Source organism: Urocitellus parryii, chromosome 5, assembly GCF_045843805.1.
Source record: "Urocitellus parryii isolate mUroPar1 chromosome 5, mUroPar1.hap1, whole genome shotgun sequence".
Classification (NCBI taxonomy): Eukaryota; Metazoa; Chordata; class Mammalia; order Rodentia; family Sciuridae; genus Urocitellus; species Urocitellus parryii.
In genome coordinates, this window is record NC_135535.1 from 16,569,344 (window position 1) to 16,583,624 (window position 14,281).

At 45.3% G+C, this 14,281-nt stretch overlaps 1 protein-coding gene across 3 annotated transcripts in view; it reads left to right on the forward strand.

Annotated features, from left to right (window-relative positions):
* Appl2 (adaptor protein, phosphotyrosine interacting with PH domain and leucine zipper 2) overlaps window positions 1–14,281 on the forward strand; it is a 47,881-nt gene that overhangs the window by 28,422 nt on the left and 5,178 nt on the right. For all 3 annotated transcript variants that reach the window (XM_026397067.2, XM_026397085.2, XM_026397076.2), the window contains exons 10-17: window positions 3,368–3,526; window positions 4,837–5,025; window positions 6,423–6,465; window positions 6,545–6,601; window positions 6,681–6,769; window positions 11,004–11,162; window positions 11,328–11,380; window positions 12,687–12,861. In XM_026397067.2, the coding sequence (XP_026252852.1) occupies window positions 3,368–3,526; window positions 4,837–5,025; window positions 6,423–6,465; window positions 6,545–6,601; window positions 6,681–6,769; window positions 11,004–11,162; window positions 11,328–11,380; window positions 12,687–12,861 (924 nt within the window). The remainder of the gene's footprint in view (window positions 1–3,367; window positions 3,527–4,836; window positions 5,026–6,422; window positions 6,466–6,544; window positions 6,602–6,680; window positions 6,770–11,003; window positions 11,163–11,327; window positions 11,381–12,686; window positions 12,862–14,281) is intronic.

Here is a 14,281-nt window from a genome sequence, read left to right on the forward strand (position 1 = left end):
GGAATTTTGGGGGAATCTCTGACCATTACATTAATTTATGATAGGCAAGCTGCAAGCTTCTTTTAAATTACTTTAAAGAAAAGGTAGCTCAGCCATGCAAACACTTATTATTTTTTTCTAATTACTTTATTCAGGAGGTCAGCCCACACTTCATGAGGGCCCAGCTGCTATCCCTCCTGCCCCTCCCTCAGCCTCTTGACATCCTGGAGCTCTGGGGCAGCCCACGGGCCCTGGCACATCAGGCTTGTTTCACCCTGAGCAGCAAGGACCTGTCATGACTTCTGAGGTCTAGAAATACACCTGTGAGTGCACACGTGCACGTGTGTGGTTGAAAAATACATAAAATAGAAATAATATGGAATTTTATTTTATGTGGAAAAGGATAAAGTTGCTCATTTTCTGAAGATATTACATTTCAAAATAGCTCGTGAAGGCCAAGCAGTGGAACGTTTTTAGGCAGAAGTCTGCTTCAAAGGCTCTAGGAATAAAGCATGCACCAGAAGGGCCAGGGCCAAGCCCTGGAGCTGGGGGAGGTGGTGTGCCTCTGCTGCTCCTCAGGTCCCTGTGCTGGGTGCCCGAGAGCTGGTCACAGTGAGCAAAGAGGCTGTATTTATAATTATGTGAGAAAGCAGTCTGTGAGCTCTGATTTCAGTCTCTCACCCTTGAATTTGATGGTTAGCCCTGGGAACATGAGGGGAGAGAGGGAGCCTGCTGAACGTCGCGTCCCCACAGACCGCCCCCTTAGCCTCAGTCTCTCCCCGGCCTTAACTCTCATAGCCCTGTGGCTTTCTGTGTCTCTGGAGAACCACCCACATTTCAAATACTGCTTAGGCCCTGAGTCATTTTTGCTGACGGATGGCAGGCTGGTCATGCCCGTGTCATCGAGACGCCATGGTGTCCTCTCTGCAGATCCCAGAGCCTGTCTTCCCCTCATGTCTGCCTTTCCATGAACAGTTATGAGAGCACTGACGTGTGGGCCTCCTTCCCAGCTGGACTGTGAACTGGGCATTAGCACAGAGCACCGCTGACTACATGGCCTGGTCCCTGCATGCCATCCCTCTGCCGCCTGATAAGGTGTGCTTCACTACAGGCTAAAGGCAGCCCACACATTGGATCCTCCTGGTTCAACTAGCTAAAGCCTTTGGTCCAGAGAATTCTAATTGTCCTCTCAGTTAAGTTTAGAGACAGTGCATCCACTTCTCTCCAGATCACGAGGAAGCGGTGGCCTTGCCATCGTGTCACCATGATGAGCAGCCAGCCCAGCTGAGGGGCCTCAGGGCGGTGTCTAGTGGTGCCACTAACAATTTACCGTCTTCAGGAGAGATGGCTTCCCCTGGTGTTCTCCTGTTCTTAAAGCCCAACTGGAACCCAGAGAGGGCAGCATCGTTTCCAGCCACCCAACAGTCCTGGGGCTTTTTGAAGCCCTGAATCCCACAGTGATATTTTATTACCTTTTTTCTTGGATCCTTCATGTGTGTGTAGAAACATACTTTTCTAAAAAAAAATCTTTGAAGAGGACAAAAGCAGTTACTTTTCCACTCTGTTCCTTTGGATCACGGGGGCTTGGATTTGATCAGCATTTTTGAGCCTAAGTCTGTTAGGGAAGGACAGTTACTAAGAATTTCCTACAACTGGTGTATGCAAGATATCACATTGGGAGGCTGGGGTTGTAGCTCGGTGGTAGAGAGCTTGCCTAGCACACATGAGGCACTGGGTTCAATCCTCAGCACCACATAAAAATAAATAAACAAAAAGGTATTGTGTCCAACTACAACTAAAAATATTGTTTTTAAAAAGATCACATTAGTGCACATTAGTGAGTTTATTTCTGGGGAGATGAACCTTATCTTTCATCAGATCCCTCAAGAGGTTTCTCATCTACTAAAGCTAAAGAACAAGCCAGGTGCTGTGGTGCATACCTATAGGCCCAGGTACTAGGAGGCTGAGGCAGGAGGAGTGCAAGTTTGAGGCCAATCTTGGGAACTTTGCAAGAGCCTATTTCAAAAATTTAAGTGTTGGAGATGTGGCTCAGTGGTAGAATGCTTGCCTAGTGTGTGTGGGCTCTGGGTTCAATCCCCAGTAAAACAAAATAACAATAATAAAGCTGAAGAACCTCAGCAGGTCTGTCTACTCTTGGATGCCTCCTTCTGTGTCCTGTCCTGCTCCATTTTTCTGTATCATTCCATTTTTCTCAGCCTTGGCAGTGACTGGCAATTTAAGCCAGCGAGGTTTGTTCTCCAGTGACCTAAGGTCTCCACTGGTGGAGTTCCTAATCATCCCATTCAAATGTCAGAAATTAACCTAGATGGATTGTTTGCATCAAGCTGTGTTAAACAGAAGATGGAGTGTACAAGCCTAGAGTTACCTATGGAAGAGAGAAAATCTTGAGGTGCTCATTTTGAGAAACACTGGATTCCCTAGGTCCCTTGTTCCTTCTGATTTTAACATTTATAATTCTGTCCTTTCTTCACCCTGGTGGAATGGTGGAACACCTCTTTGGCATTTGCTTTCTCAAATAAGACCATGTTGGGCAGATGGTGTCCAGTCATCCTTTGTGGGTGGAAGGGCAGCTGCCGTTTCAAGCCAGAGCTTCTAGGTTTTCCACACCAGCCCCTCCCACATACGGAAGCTGGGGCTGTTACATCAGAGCCCAGGCATGGTCCTGCTTATTCCTCTCTGGGCAGCCCTTGGCTAGCTCACCGTGCAATCTCTGGGCAGTTGGTAGATGTCATAAAAGGAAAAGTGTTGTTCTGGGCTTTGTTGTCCTGGGACACTCCCTCGTCATTTTCTTGTGACCTATTTTCACCACCCCTGCCTCACACCAAGCCCAGGGGAGGGTGACTGCTCCCATTCTTTGCTCCGTGGGACTTTCACAGGCTGCCTGCATGTGCAGCCCAGGAGGATAGGCTTGCCAAAGCTCCCCCAGAATCTGACCACCAGTTCTGAGAATGGTGCTCTTCTCCAGCAATAAAACTGTTGATATGGGTTTAAGCATAGTTTAGTGGTGTTCCTTTGGTGGGGTGGTGTTTTGGTAGAGGGTGTTGTGTGTTTGGGGGCATTTTGGTTTTTTGTTTTTGTTTTTTTCCATCGTGCTGGGGATAGAACCAGGGCCTCACTCATGCTAGGCAGGTGCTCTACCACTGAAACCTCCCTGTCCCTTCTCATGCAGTTCTGAGACGGTGTCTGAACACTGTGATCTGTAGCTCAGGGGTCTAAGTTGGAGGGTGGAGTACTGTGGCTTCAAGGCAGGCTGGTGACTTCATGTGTAGATAGGAAGCTTTGGGGTGGGTGAGGGCCCTGCTACCTGCTTCTTATACTGCTGAGTTGGCCAGCAGCTTCTGACCAAGCTGCCACCTTCTGTCTTAAGCATTCAGGTGGAACTGGAAGCTGAAGCAGAAAAGATGCGGATATCTCAGCAAGAATTGCTTTCTGTTGATGAATCTGTCTACACGCCAGACTTCGATGTGGCTGCACCCCAGGTCAACAGGAACCTCATCCAGAAGGCCGGTTACCTTAACCTTAGAAAGTGAGAACGCCAGTGGCTGCCTCTTTCTGAACTTTTCTCCCTAGGAAGTGGCTGTAAAGCAGTCTGTAAAGCAGGTGCCCACTAGGCCTGAGGGTGGGGTGGGTGCACAGGAAGAGCTCGCACACAGCCCTGCTCCTACTGGAGCGCAGGACACTCTGGGGCCCAGGTCCCAAACTGCATGAAGAAATGGGGCTGGAAACAGCCTGTATGAGTGAGCACTCAGTGCCATGGACTCAGGAAGAGGCAGGCCACCCTCGTCTCTGGCCACTGTGGCCATTTGTAACTGCTCTATACTCATCATTCTGGATCATTGAGAGTTAGTGTCCCCTGGCCCTCTGCCACCCAGCAGGTGAGCATTGTGTTAGAGACCCATGTGGAGGTGAAGCTTTTGGTAAATCACATTCATTCAGATTAGGTCATACATTTGACACTTAGGTCCTTAAATTTACCATTCTGAATGAAAGGGATGATCAAGGTTAGCTGCTCCCAAGAGCAGAGAGAGGATGATGTCAGGGTATGTGAGGATCGGACACTGGCATCGGACACCCTGGCCAGAAGGAGCCATGATCCCTCCCTGACAATGGCACCTACTTTATACAGTTGTTGCAAGGATTGAGCAAGGTCATTCCTAGCAGGTAGGAGCCCTCAGTTATTAGCTGTGTCTTGCACATAGTGGCAGCTCAGTAAATCCAGCAAATTACTCAGCATTCTGCAAGTGGGGGTGTCTACAGAGGAAATGCCACCCCTTCAGGTACAGCCCCTCTATCAAGATCACAAGCTGTATGTCCCCATTCAATCTGTAGAGATGAAAGTCGTGATGTTATTTGCCAAGAAAGCATTTTCCTGTTGTAAGCATCTCACAAAATAACCTCCAGTTAGAGCAAAACCCAAGCTGGGAAGAGCCCCACCCCCATCGTGGGCTGTAGGCTGAGACCCTAGTGACTCTAACTAGGTTCAGAGCTCCACATCCTAGAGGAAAGATTCCCCGGATTTCAGGTTCTTAATTAGGAGACTGCTTCTAGTTGTAGGCAGCAGCTTTGGAAGCTGTGGCCATGCTGGGGGAGCGGGGTGTACGTCCTGCCGAGGATCTGGAGTTGGCACTGGAACTGGCATTTCCTGTGGCAGTGGAGCCCAGTCTCCCAGGTCACTCAGGCCAAACTGATCTCTCCTGTCACTCTTTTTCAAAGAGGTTTTGCTTTACTCTAAGGAAACAGTTTCCACAGTGTCACCAATACCTTTAGACAGCAGCACCATTGGAGATGCTGCTCGGGCTTCCCAGTGCTAATGGCTTTTCAATTCCACCCATACAGCAAGACGGGGCTGGTCACCACCACCTGGGAGAGACTTTACTTCTTCACCCAAGGCGGGAATCTCATGTGTCAGCCCAGGGGAGCTGTGGCTGGAGGTCTGATCCAGGACCTGGACAACTGCTCCGTAATGGCGGTGGATTGCGAAGACCGACGATACTGCTTCCAGATCACCACTCCCAGCGGAAAACCGTAGGCCAGCGGGTGCTATCTGGGAGGACAAGTGTAGTGACTCCACCCCTGGTGAAGGCTGCCGAGCTCAGTCCTGTGGGCCATGCTCCTTCGAGTCCCCATCTAGGTCATGCTGACCTTTTGGGAGAATGGTTTATGTTCTCTTTAAATAAGCACACGTGACCTATATATATGGGATCCAAACTGCTTCTTTTAGGGAGACCAGAGAGGACCTATGTGTGTCTTCATAGAGATGACCTACTTTTGTAAGAGCAACAGAGGTAATTCTTGTCAGCGTAGGTTCTGAGAGAAGGCGGTGGCCACTCCTGGCCTATCCCTGAACAGGCATCTGTGCCTCTGCAGTGGTGGTGCAGGCAGAGGGGAGGTGGGAAGGCTGCCTAGGAGTCCATGTTCCCAGACGAAATGGGAGATGTGAGCAGTAAGCAGTGTGTTCAGCCATAGCAGGATCATTTGTTAGCATGCTGTCCCCACATACCCTGGGGACCTTGGGCCCAGCAGAGGTCATGCTTTAAACATCAGCAGCCTGGGCTGGGGTTGTGGCTCAGGGGTAGAGCGCTTACCTAGAGCATGCAAGGCCCTGAGTTGCATCCTCAGCACCACATAAAAATAAATAAAGCAAAGGTATTGTGTCAACTACAACTAAAAAAAAAAAATTTTTTTTTTAAATCATCAGCAGCCTGTGGTCACTCACAGTAGAGCCCATTCCAGCAGATCCTCTCTCACTTCTACAGTGGTTTTCAGTGCGCTGAGGAGCTCACAGCCACATGTGTGCTTCCGCGGGCATGGAAGCAGAAGGGGGGTGGCGTGGATGGCTCTCCTCCCAGATCAGCAGAGCAGTTTTAGACATGATCTTCTTTCTGGCAGTGAGCTAGATGATCCTTGCATTCTAGTCATAGTCCCCTGAGTTACTTGCCTGCTCTGGGCCTCTGTCCTCTCAAGTGTGAAGTAAGGATAAGACCCATTCCCCCATCTGCCACAGACATGAGGAACAAAGAAGCAGAGGCAGAGGCCCTTTTAAAGAGTTGAGGCCCTCGTGAAGGTAGGGCAGTACTGTCATTGCACTCCCTGGCCTTTAAGTTCTCAGTGCCAGGTCCTTTGGGCATAGGTGGAGGAGTGGCCAGGCATCTAGAGAAGGGTCAACAGAGATGGTCCTTGCCGTGGGAGCCCAGACTTAGGTGGAAAGATACGAGTCCCCCTCACTTTATAGATGAGGAAGCCTAGGCCCAGGGAAAGCAGGTGTTTTTCCAAGACCAGGTGAATTGTCACCAGAGGCAGACCTAGCACCCCCTCCTTCCACCTGGCCATGCTTCTCCCCTGGTGTGGAGTTCAGTTGGCTTAGCATCCTCCTCAGGTAGCCTGAGACAAGGAAGCACTGATGTAGATGCATTTTCTTTCAGGGGAATAATCCTCCAGGCAGAGAGCAGAAAAGAAAATGAAGAGGTAAAGCTTTGACCATTGGCCTTTTTCCTAGTGTGGTGGGTGGCTTTTGGATTGACATTCTTTTTACTGTCTTCTGCAGTGGATATGTGCAATAAACAACATCTCCAGACAGATCTATCTGACCGACAACCCCGAGGTAATCAGCATCTGCCTGCAGCTCAGCTGAAAGGTAGGCGCCCCCTCCTGGACTGAGCATGTCTCCTGTGGCTTTTTAGGCAGTCGCCATCAAGTTGAATCAGACGGCTCTCCAGGCTGTGACTCCATTTACATGTTTTGGGAAAAAACAAGAAAGCTCCTGCCTCAGGTAACTAAAGGACAAAAGAAAACTAGCTGTTGTGGAGCCAAACCATGTACAAGGAATTTGACACGAGATGTCAGCTAATCCTTAGCCCCCTCCAACCCCCACCACCACCCCAGGGGTGCAGTGGAACCAGTGGAACCAGTGACTGGCTGGGAAAGGTTAGGTGTCCTGCCCATGTTCACAGGTAGAGCCAGGATTCAAACCTATCTGATTTCAACACCCCTGTCCATTTCCACTGGACCACACTGCTGCAGTTTGAGTAAATATTTGTGTCAAGGTCATGTCAGTTTGCCCACATTTTCTATTAGCATCAACAGTACCATAACCAGAACTAGTTTTCCTTTTTAAATAAGAAAATCATCTTGTTGTGTCTGGGTACTACCCAGACGTATTCTTTATGTGTAGTGGTATTTCACATGTACATTTTTAAACATTTCTGGATTTTTCGTGATGGTTTAATACCATTACATCATTTATTATTGCCATTAGCCATTGAATATTTAGGTTCTCTCCTTCCATTGTTTGCTGCTGTTATCAAGGTGAACATTTTCTTACATAACAGCTTTTCTCTTGAATACCATTTTAGGATTGACTTTAGGAAATCCAACCTTTTGTCTTCATGAGAATCTCTACATGGCAAACTAGGTAGTAGAGGGCTGGCTTATTTAGCATGCTGGTGAAAGCGTGGCATCAAAGGGCAATTAAAATCCTGTCTGCACGGTGTCTTTTAGACACTCTCTAAAGCAGCAGGAGCCCAGTGGTTACGTACCTTCCTAAGTTCACACTCCTGGCATTAGGTATATGAAGAGCGGTACCAGGTAAGGTCAGAAAGTAGGTTTGTGCTTGACAGTGAAAGATATGTCCTGCTCAGAAGTGACAGGCAGTGGAGCAAAACTGAATGTTTTAAGGGGTGACAATCAGAACCAGGTTTAGAAAGACCGTTCTGCAGCATTACGTAGGATAAACTGGGCAGGAGGTGGTGAGGAAAGTGAGACTCAGCAGGTACTGGCGGTAGGTAGTACTTGCATCAAGCAAAACGTGAACCCTTCACAGCAGTGACAGGAATGATAAAGAGGTGACAAGTCTGAGGAAGATTTGGGTGCTTTAAGGCAGGCCTTAGCAGATTCCAGCAGCAGTGTAGTGTGCTCACGAGGTGTAGCTCTAGGGAAAGCGCCATGTGGAAGTGAGTGAGTAAAGATCTAGGAGGCGCAGGTGAGCCCTTCGGCCTTCTGTTCCTAAAGCCACGACATCAGTGGCTGAAGAAGAGAGGTGCCTGCACAGCCTGATGTCCCTGAGTGAGCCAGTCAGCTGCTGGACCTTCTCTACTTCATTTGGTGACCTGAGAAACCACATGATCTCCACAGCCCCTCCAGCTCTAAGGTGCCGTCTTCCTAGAGTGCTGATGGGTAATTTAGTGTCAGTATTAGAAGGTGTGATTTTTTTCTGGAAAGAAACTTGCAGCTCATTTTAATTATTCAGTAACTGATTTTTCTCCTGTTCTAGAATAAGTAAGTCACATTCTTAGAAAGGACTCTACAGAAGGGACACAGAAGAGTCCCTTGGGGGAAAGTGGACGACTTAGGGAGTCATGGAGGGCTGGGAGGGCAAAGATAGACAGGCAGAACCAGGCAGTCCTTGGGAATGGTGGCTTAGACCAGGACCATGGCAGAGATGAAAAGGACATGAATTTGGATTTATTTTGTAGGTAAGCCAGCCAGGTGACTTAACCCAAAGATTAAAGGGGTGACAGATGTGGCTACCAGATGGCTCCAGAGCTGTGAGGGGAGGGAGCCTCTCTTAGAATAGCTCGTTGAGAATAAAGAAATGTTTTGATGACAACAGAGGAAAGCAGCAAAGAAAACGTTTTCTTGGGAATAAACTGTCATTTACTTCTAAACAAATCTGCATGAAATTCCCTCACTCTGCAGTTATTACATACCTGCTTCAACAAATATTGTGTGCCCAGGCCTGAACTAGGTAAACTTAAAGACTACTGGGAAAAGACAGACAAAAGGTAAACCTACACTGTTAAAATGGGGGAAAGAACTGTGATATTAATGACCAAGGTGCTGTCATGGACAATGTAGAGATGGCCTGTGCAGGGCCTGTCTGTGGAGGTGTTCAAATTGACAAATACAAGATGAGAAGTCACTGTTCTTGCAGCCAGCCAGAGGTGATGCATTCCTGACAACAGGTGTGATGAAGCAGGAAAGAGCTTAGCACACCTGAGAAACTGTTAGGCAAAGGAGATCATGGAGCAAGATGAGGCTGACCAGAAGGAAGCCACATTCAGAATCTTGGGGACTCATGGAGGGAGGAGGGCAGACAAAGATGGAGAGGCAGAACCACGCAGTCCTTGGGAGTGGTGGCTAGACCAGGACCATGGCAGAGATGAAAAGGACATGGATTTGATTTATTTTGTAGGTAAGTCATGTGGGACATGTGATGGATGAGATATGGAGTAGAAGGAAAAGGACCATCAAAGGACAACCTTTGTGTCTGGTGGCAGCAGACACAAAGAGGAGTTCTGTTTGGGTCGTAGGTTGAAGAGGCTTTCAAGTCTTCCCAGTCAAGCATTTGACCAAGGATTTTGGCTAGAATGCAAGTCTGAGCAGGGTATGAGCCAAAGCATGAGACGGTAGTGGAAGAGATTCTGTGAGGCGAGCGGGTAGAGGGAGGAGTGGAGGCTCTGAGAGAATCCTGAATAACTCCAACATCTGGAGTAGAGAAGTACCTCCAGAAAACCCACAAGTGTGGCACAGCAGAACCTGGAAGAGAGGGGCTTCAGGCAGGAGAAGCCATGTCCATTAGAGGTCAATTAGGGTGATGATTACAAAGTGTCCATCAGAACTGGAGATCCCAGGTGAAACTTGACGTGTTACTCTGTTCAGAGTCCTCAGTGGCTTCCTGTACTGGAGAATCAAGTTCTGATCCAGCCCCCAAAAACGTTAGCATTAAGGTCTTCAGTAACCTGGTCCCACCCTTACTTGATTGGGCTACTGCCCACTTGACCCTCTGGGGAGCCAAAATCTTGGACTTTCTCCCATTAAACTTCTACTCACACCACTCTCTTGTGCTTACTACTTATTAAATCATAGGTCCTTCATAACAACAGGATCAAAGAGCAGCTGTGATTCTACCACTGAGATTACTGAGGCAGCAAGGGGAGCTCTACCACTCTTAACCTAACTCACAGGTTGTCTAGGAACCTCAATTTTTTTTTTCTGTTACCAATGGGGTTTAAAAGGTCTCCAAGGTTCTCTTGCAGTGGCCATCTCCAAGCCTATGTAGTCCAACACATTCCATTCAGTCATTGACCATCTGTCAAATGACTCTTGTAGTTTCACACAGTCATTTCTGTTCATTTGATGTTTTTATAACAAAAAGCTGTTATAAAAACATCAAATGAGCAGAAAGATAATTGAGGGCTTTGTATGATCCTGACAATTAAATAAAAATATTGATATTCTGTGCCCCTCAAAGGAGTTTACACTCTAGCTAAGGAGAAAAGATTTTTCAATGGTGAAGTTAAATTGTATTCTGACACTGGAAGAGAATATATTGGTACATGATTAATCACTATGCAAATGACACGCTGTTTTTATAGGGTCCCCTCAGAAACAGTGATGGGGTTTGTGGCAGTGGGGCGGGAATATCACAGTGTTAAGCTCAGGGGTACCAGACTGGCTCTGTGACTTTGAAAACTCAGGAGCTAAAGACTTACAGGCTGGTGTGTGGGGGAGAGCTGGCTAATTGTTCTCTGAATACTTAGTAGGATACATGCAGTGAGGGCAGGCCTTGGGACAAAAATAGGGGGAGCACAGGGTTTTCAACATCAGGCACCCCACACCCCAGCTGGAGGCAGCTGCAAGGTGCAGCACGTGGAGGTGTGGCTCTAGAGGAAGTCATCACGGAAAGGGAAGAGGGTTCCAGGTAATCAGAACCAGACTGATCAAATGCCAAGACACTAATTCTTGTAGCTAACACTTTTTGAGTTCCTACTAACAGTCCCTACTTTTAAATAATAATATGACTTTGCTACAGCCCCACCCTCAAAAACCCGTCCAAAGGAAGAGATACGTGATATAACAGGTTGTAGTGTCACAGCTCAGATTGTTGTGGGGCAATCTGAAGGTTTTTAGCCAGATGTGATTGGAGTGAGGGACTGACTGAAATCTCCCTTGTATTTTTATTTTTAAAAGTCATTTGATTCCCTGTCCCCCATTTTATACTTCAGCCAGAACTTGAAAAATTCAGAAACAGAAAATGACAAGATTGTTCCCAAAGCAACAGTCAGTATTCCTGAAGCAGAAGAACTGATCGCACCTGGGACACCTATTCAGTTTGATATTGTACTTCCTGCCACAGAATTCCTGGATCAGAACAGAGGGAGCAGGTATGGGATAAGGGAAGATATCTCTGGGAGAAAGTAGATTCGCTATCTCGTGTTCCTTCCACCATCACCACCAAAGGTCACGGCCCATTCTGACTTAGAATTCAGTGTATTTAGTGTCCTTTCAGCAGCAGCTGTCATGATTGTTGACCTTGGCTATTCCCCTAGGCGGATCAACCCTTTTGGTGAAACTGAAGATGAGTCATTTCCGGAAGCAGAAGGTAAGTGGTTTGGTGTGCTTATTCTTTCCCCTGCAGAAAATGATTAGGGTCATTGAAATAAGATGTGAAATGTCCTAAGAGAACTCTGATTTAGATTATGAACTGAAATTATGTGCCACCCCATACTGTCTTTGGAGCTCCTCCAGAGAAATAGGTTGTGCCTAAAGTCTGGTGCTACTTGTATCTGGCTGTCTTTGTACACTATGTGTCAACAATCCAAGGAAAAAGATCTTTCAATGGTGGAATGAGATGGACATTATTACCCTAGGTACATGTATGACTGCACATGTGGTACGACACTACATCATTACACCTAGAGAAATGAAAAGTTGTGCTGCAACTGTCTATAATGAATCAAAATGCATATAAACCTAATTAAATAAATAACTTTAAAAATCTTTCAAATTTGTCTATACAAAAAAAGAAATTAGGAGCCAGGAATGGTTGCACACACCTGTAATCCCAGTGGCTGAGGCAGGAGAAGCATGAGTTCAAAGCCAGCCTTAGCAAATTAGCAAAGACCTAAGCAACTTAGTGAGAACCTGTCTCTAAATAAAATATAAAGAAGAGCTGGGGATGTGACTCAGTGATTAAGTGCCCCTGTTACCCCCACAAAAGTTACCATTAGAGTAACCATTTATAGTTTCCTAGTAATTTTTAAACCCTTAAGTTATTTTTAGGGAGAAAAAAAAAGAGGCCCTTCAGTTTAAAATAATGGGTGCATGAATTATTGTTCCTACAGAAAAAGTGAACTTTAAAAAAAACATTATCTTTCAGTTGTGGTTGCCATTATCCAGTTTTGTCAGATTATATGCCAATATCTAGAAGCTAATGTTGGAAATTCTTTAGGATCAATAAGTTATTTTGGTTTATAATCATTGTCTCAGTTATAAGTATGATATATGAGCTGAGTGAGACCCAACATCAGGTCTCTCTTACCACAAATAAAGCTGCCTCTATAAGAAGCCCAAATAATTAATGAGTTTTCCAGGATCTAGTGGAAATGCTCTTGAGATTTAGTTCTAGAAGGACATTCACCTGGCACTTCCATCTCATAAATGGAGAAAAAGAAGAGCTTTTCTAGTCTGTTTAAAGTAGTTTCAAACTGACAGATATAGAGAAAAGATTCAGAGCTTTTAGCAATACTAGGCTTTGAAAAGTCTTATTGAGAAATTTGAGTAGAAAGTTCTTCATAGAAAGCAAGCCTGAGGTCTTTGGCCTGTTCAGACAGGGTATCTGGCATCGGTAAGCAGATTAACAGCAGGCAAAATAAATGTGATTCTGAGCAGAATATGCTCTCTTGCAGATTCTCTTTTGCAACAGATGTTTATAGTTCGTTTTTTGGGGTCAATGGCAGTTAAAACAGACAGCACTACCGAAGTGATCTATGAAGCAATGAGACAAGTGTTAGCAGCTCGGGCTATTCATAACATCTTCCGTATGACAGAGTCTCATCTGATGGTCACCAGTCAAACTCTGAGGTACATTTGGTTTCATTTTCATACTCTCATGGCTGCATTTGATTCCTCTTTTAAGGCACATCAACCATCTGAAAAATTAGTGCCGGAGTATGTTCAATTGAATTAGACGAAGATGCTACTCTTGTTTCGACCCTTTCCTTTTTACATTTCCATTTTATAAGATATAATATAAAAGGTGCTCCCTTAAGGACAAAAATTCAGTGATGACTAGAATTCCCTTATCTGAAATGCTTGGGACCAGAACTGTGTTGGATTTTTTCAGATTTGGAATATTTGAGGTGTTGGGGGATGGAACCCAAGTCTAAATATGAAATTCTTTTGTTTCATATACACAAAGGTAATATTTTTAATAATTTTGTTCATGAAATAAAATTTCATGGTGTGGAATTTTCCACCTGAGGCATCATGTCAGTACATTTCTGATTTTTGCGCATTCTGGATTTCTAATGTTCAGATTAGGTATGCTCAGCCTGTACTATGTTTCTAAACATGCTGTCATGCTATTCTCTATGTCATATCTCAGCTTGAAAATGAAACTCACTTGAGAGTACTGTTTATAAAAATTAACAATGAAAAAAAAACATGAATCTGCCTAAACTAGACTACTTAACTAGTTGGAATTGAGATAGTTTTTCAGTGTTAATACATAGCAAATTTTTATCATCCCTCCCCCAAAAGAGAATGTAAAACATCTAATAATTTTTAGATTTGGTACATGTCTGACAGTATTTTAGATTAATTTCATTTGTTTCTTACTGTGGCTGTTGGGAAGACTTAAATGATGTGTAAGACTTCATACTGTGATTCTATGAGACAGCACTCTGTCAGAGCCAAAAACGTCAATAACATTTGTTATTGATTAGAGATTTTGATTGAAGACAGTAAACCAGGAATAATAATTCATTCCGAGAATTTCACAATGTCAAGTCTCCTTACTATGGCCAGTTATAAGCCTTGGCCTACCTGTCTTAGTCTTGTTTTGAATAAGTCTCATGGGGGCCTTTGGGAACGAAATTCAAGCTTTTATCATGTGATCTGTACAAAGTACAGCAGCCCTATATCTTCCCTTGACTCAGACAAAAAGTTAAGTCAACTCCATCTATCTGATCACTCAACTAAAAGCATCCTAAATACCTTTCTCTCCAAATTCCTAATCTAGTTAATCACTGAGATGGATCAACTCCACTTAAATACTTTTCCTTTCTTTCCCACTCCATTCCTCCAACCTCAGCTTAATTCCTATGATCAATCAATACTGCTCATTTGGACTAACATTAATGTATTTACTTCTAGTCTGTCTTGTTGAATAGAATTTGCAATGGTTTACAGAAATATAGTAGGACAGACTCAGGCTGAGGCGAAATAATTGAAAGTTTCAGGCCAGCCTGAGCCTCTCAATAACATCCCGTTCTGAGAGCTG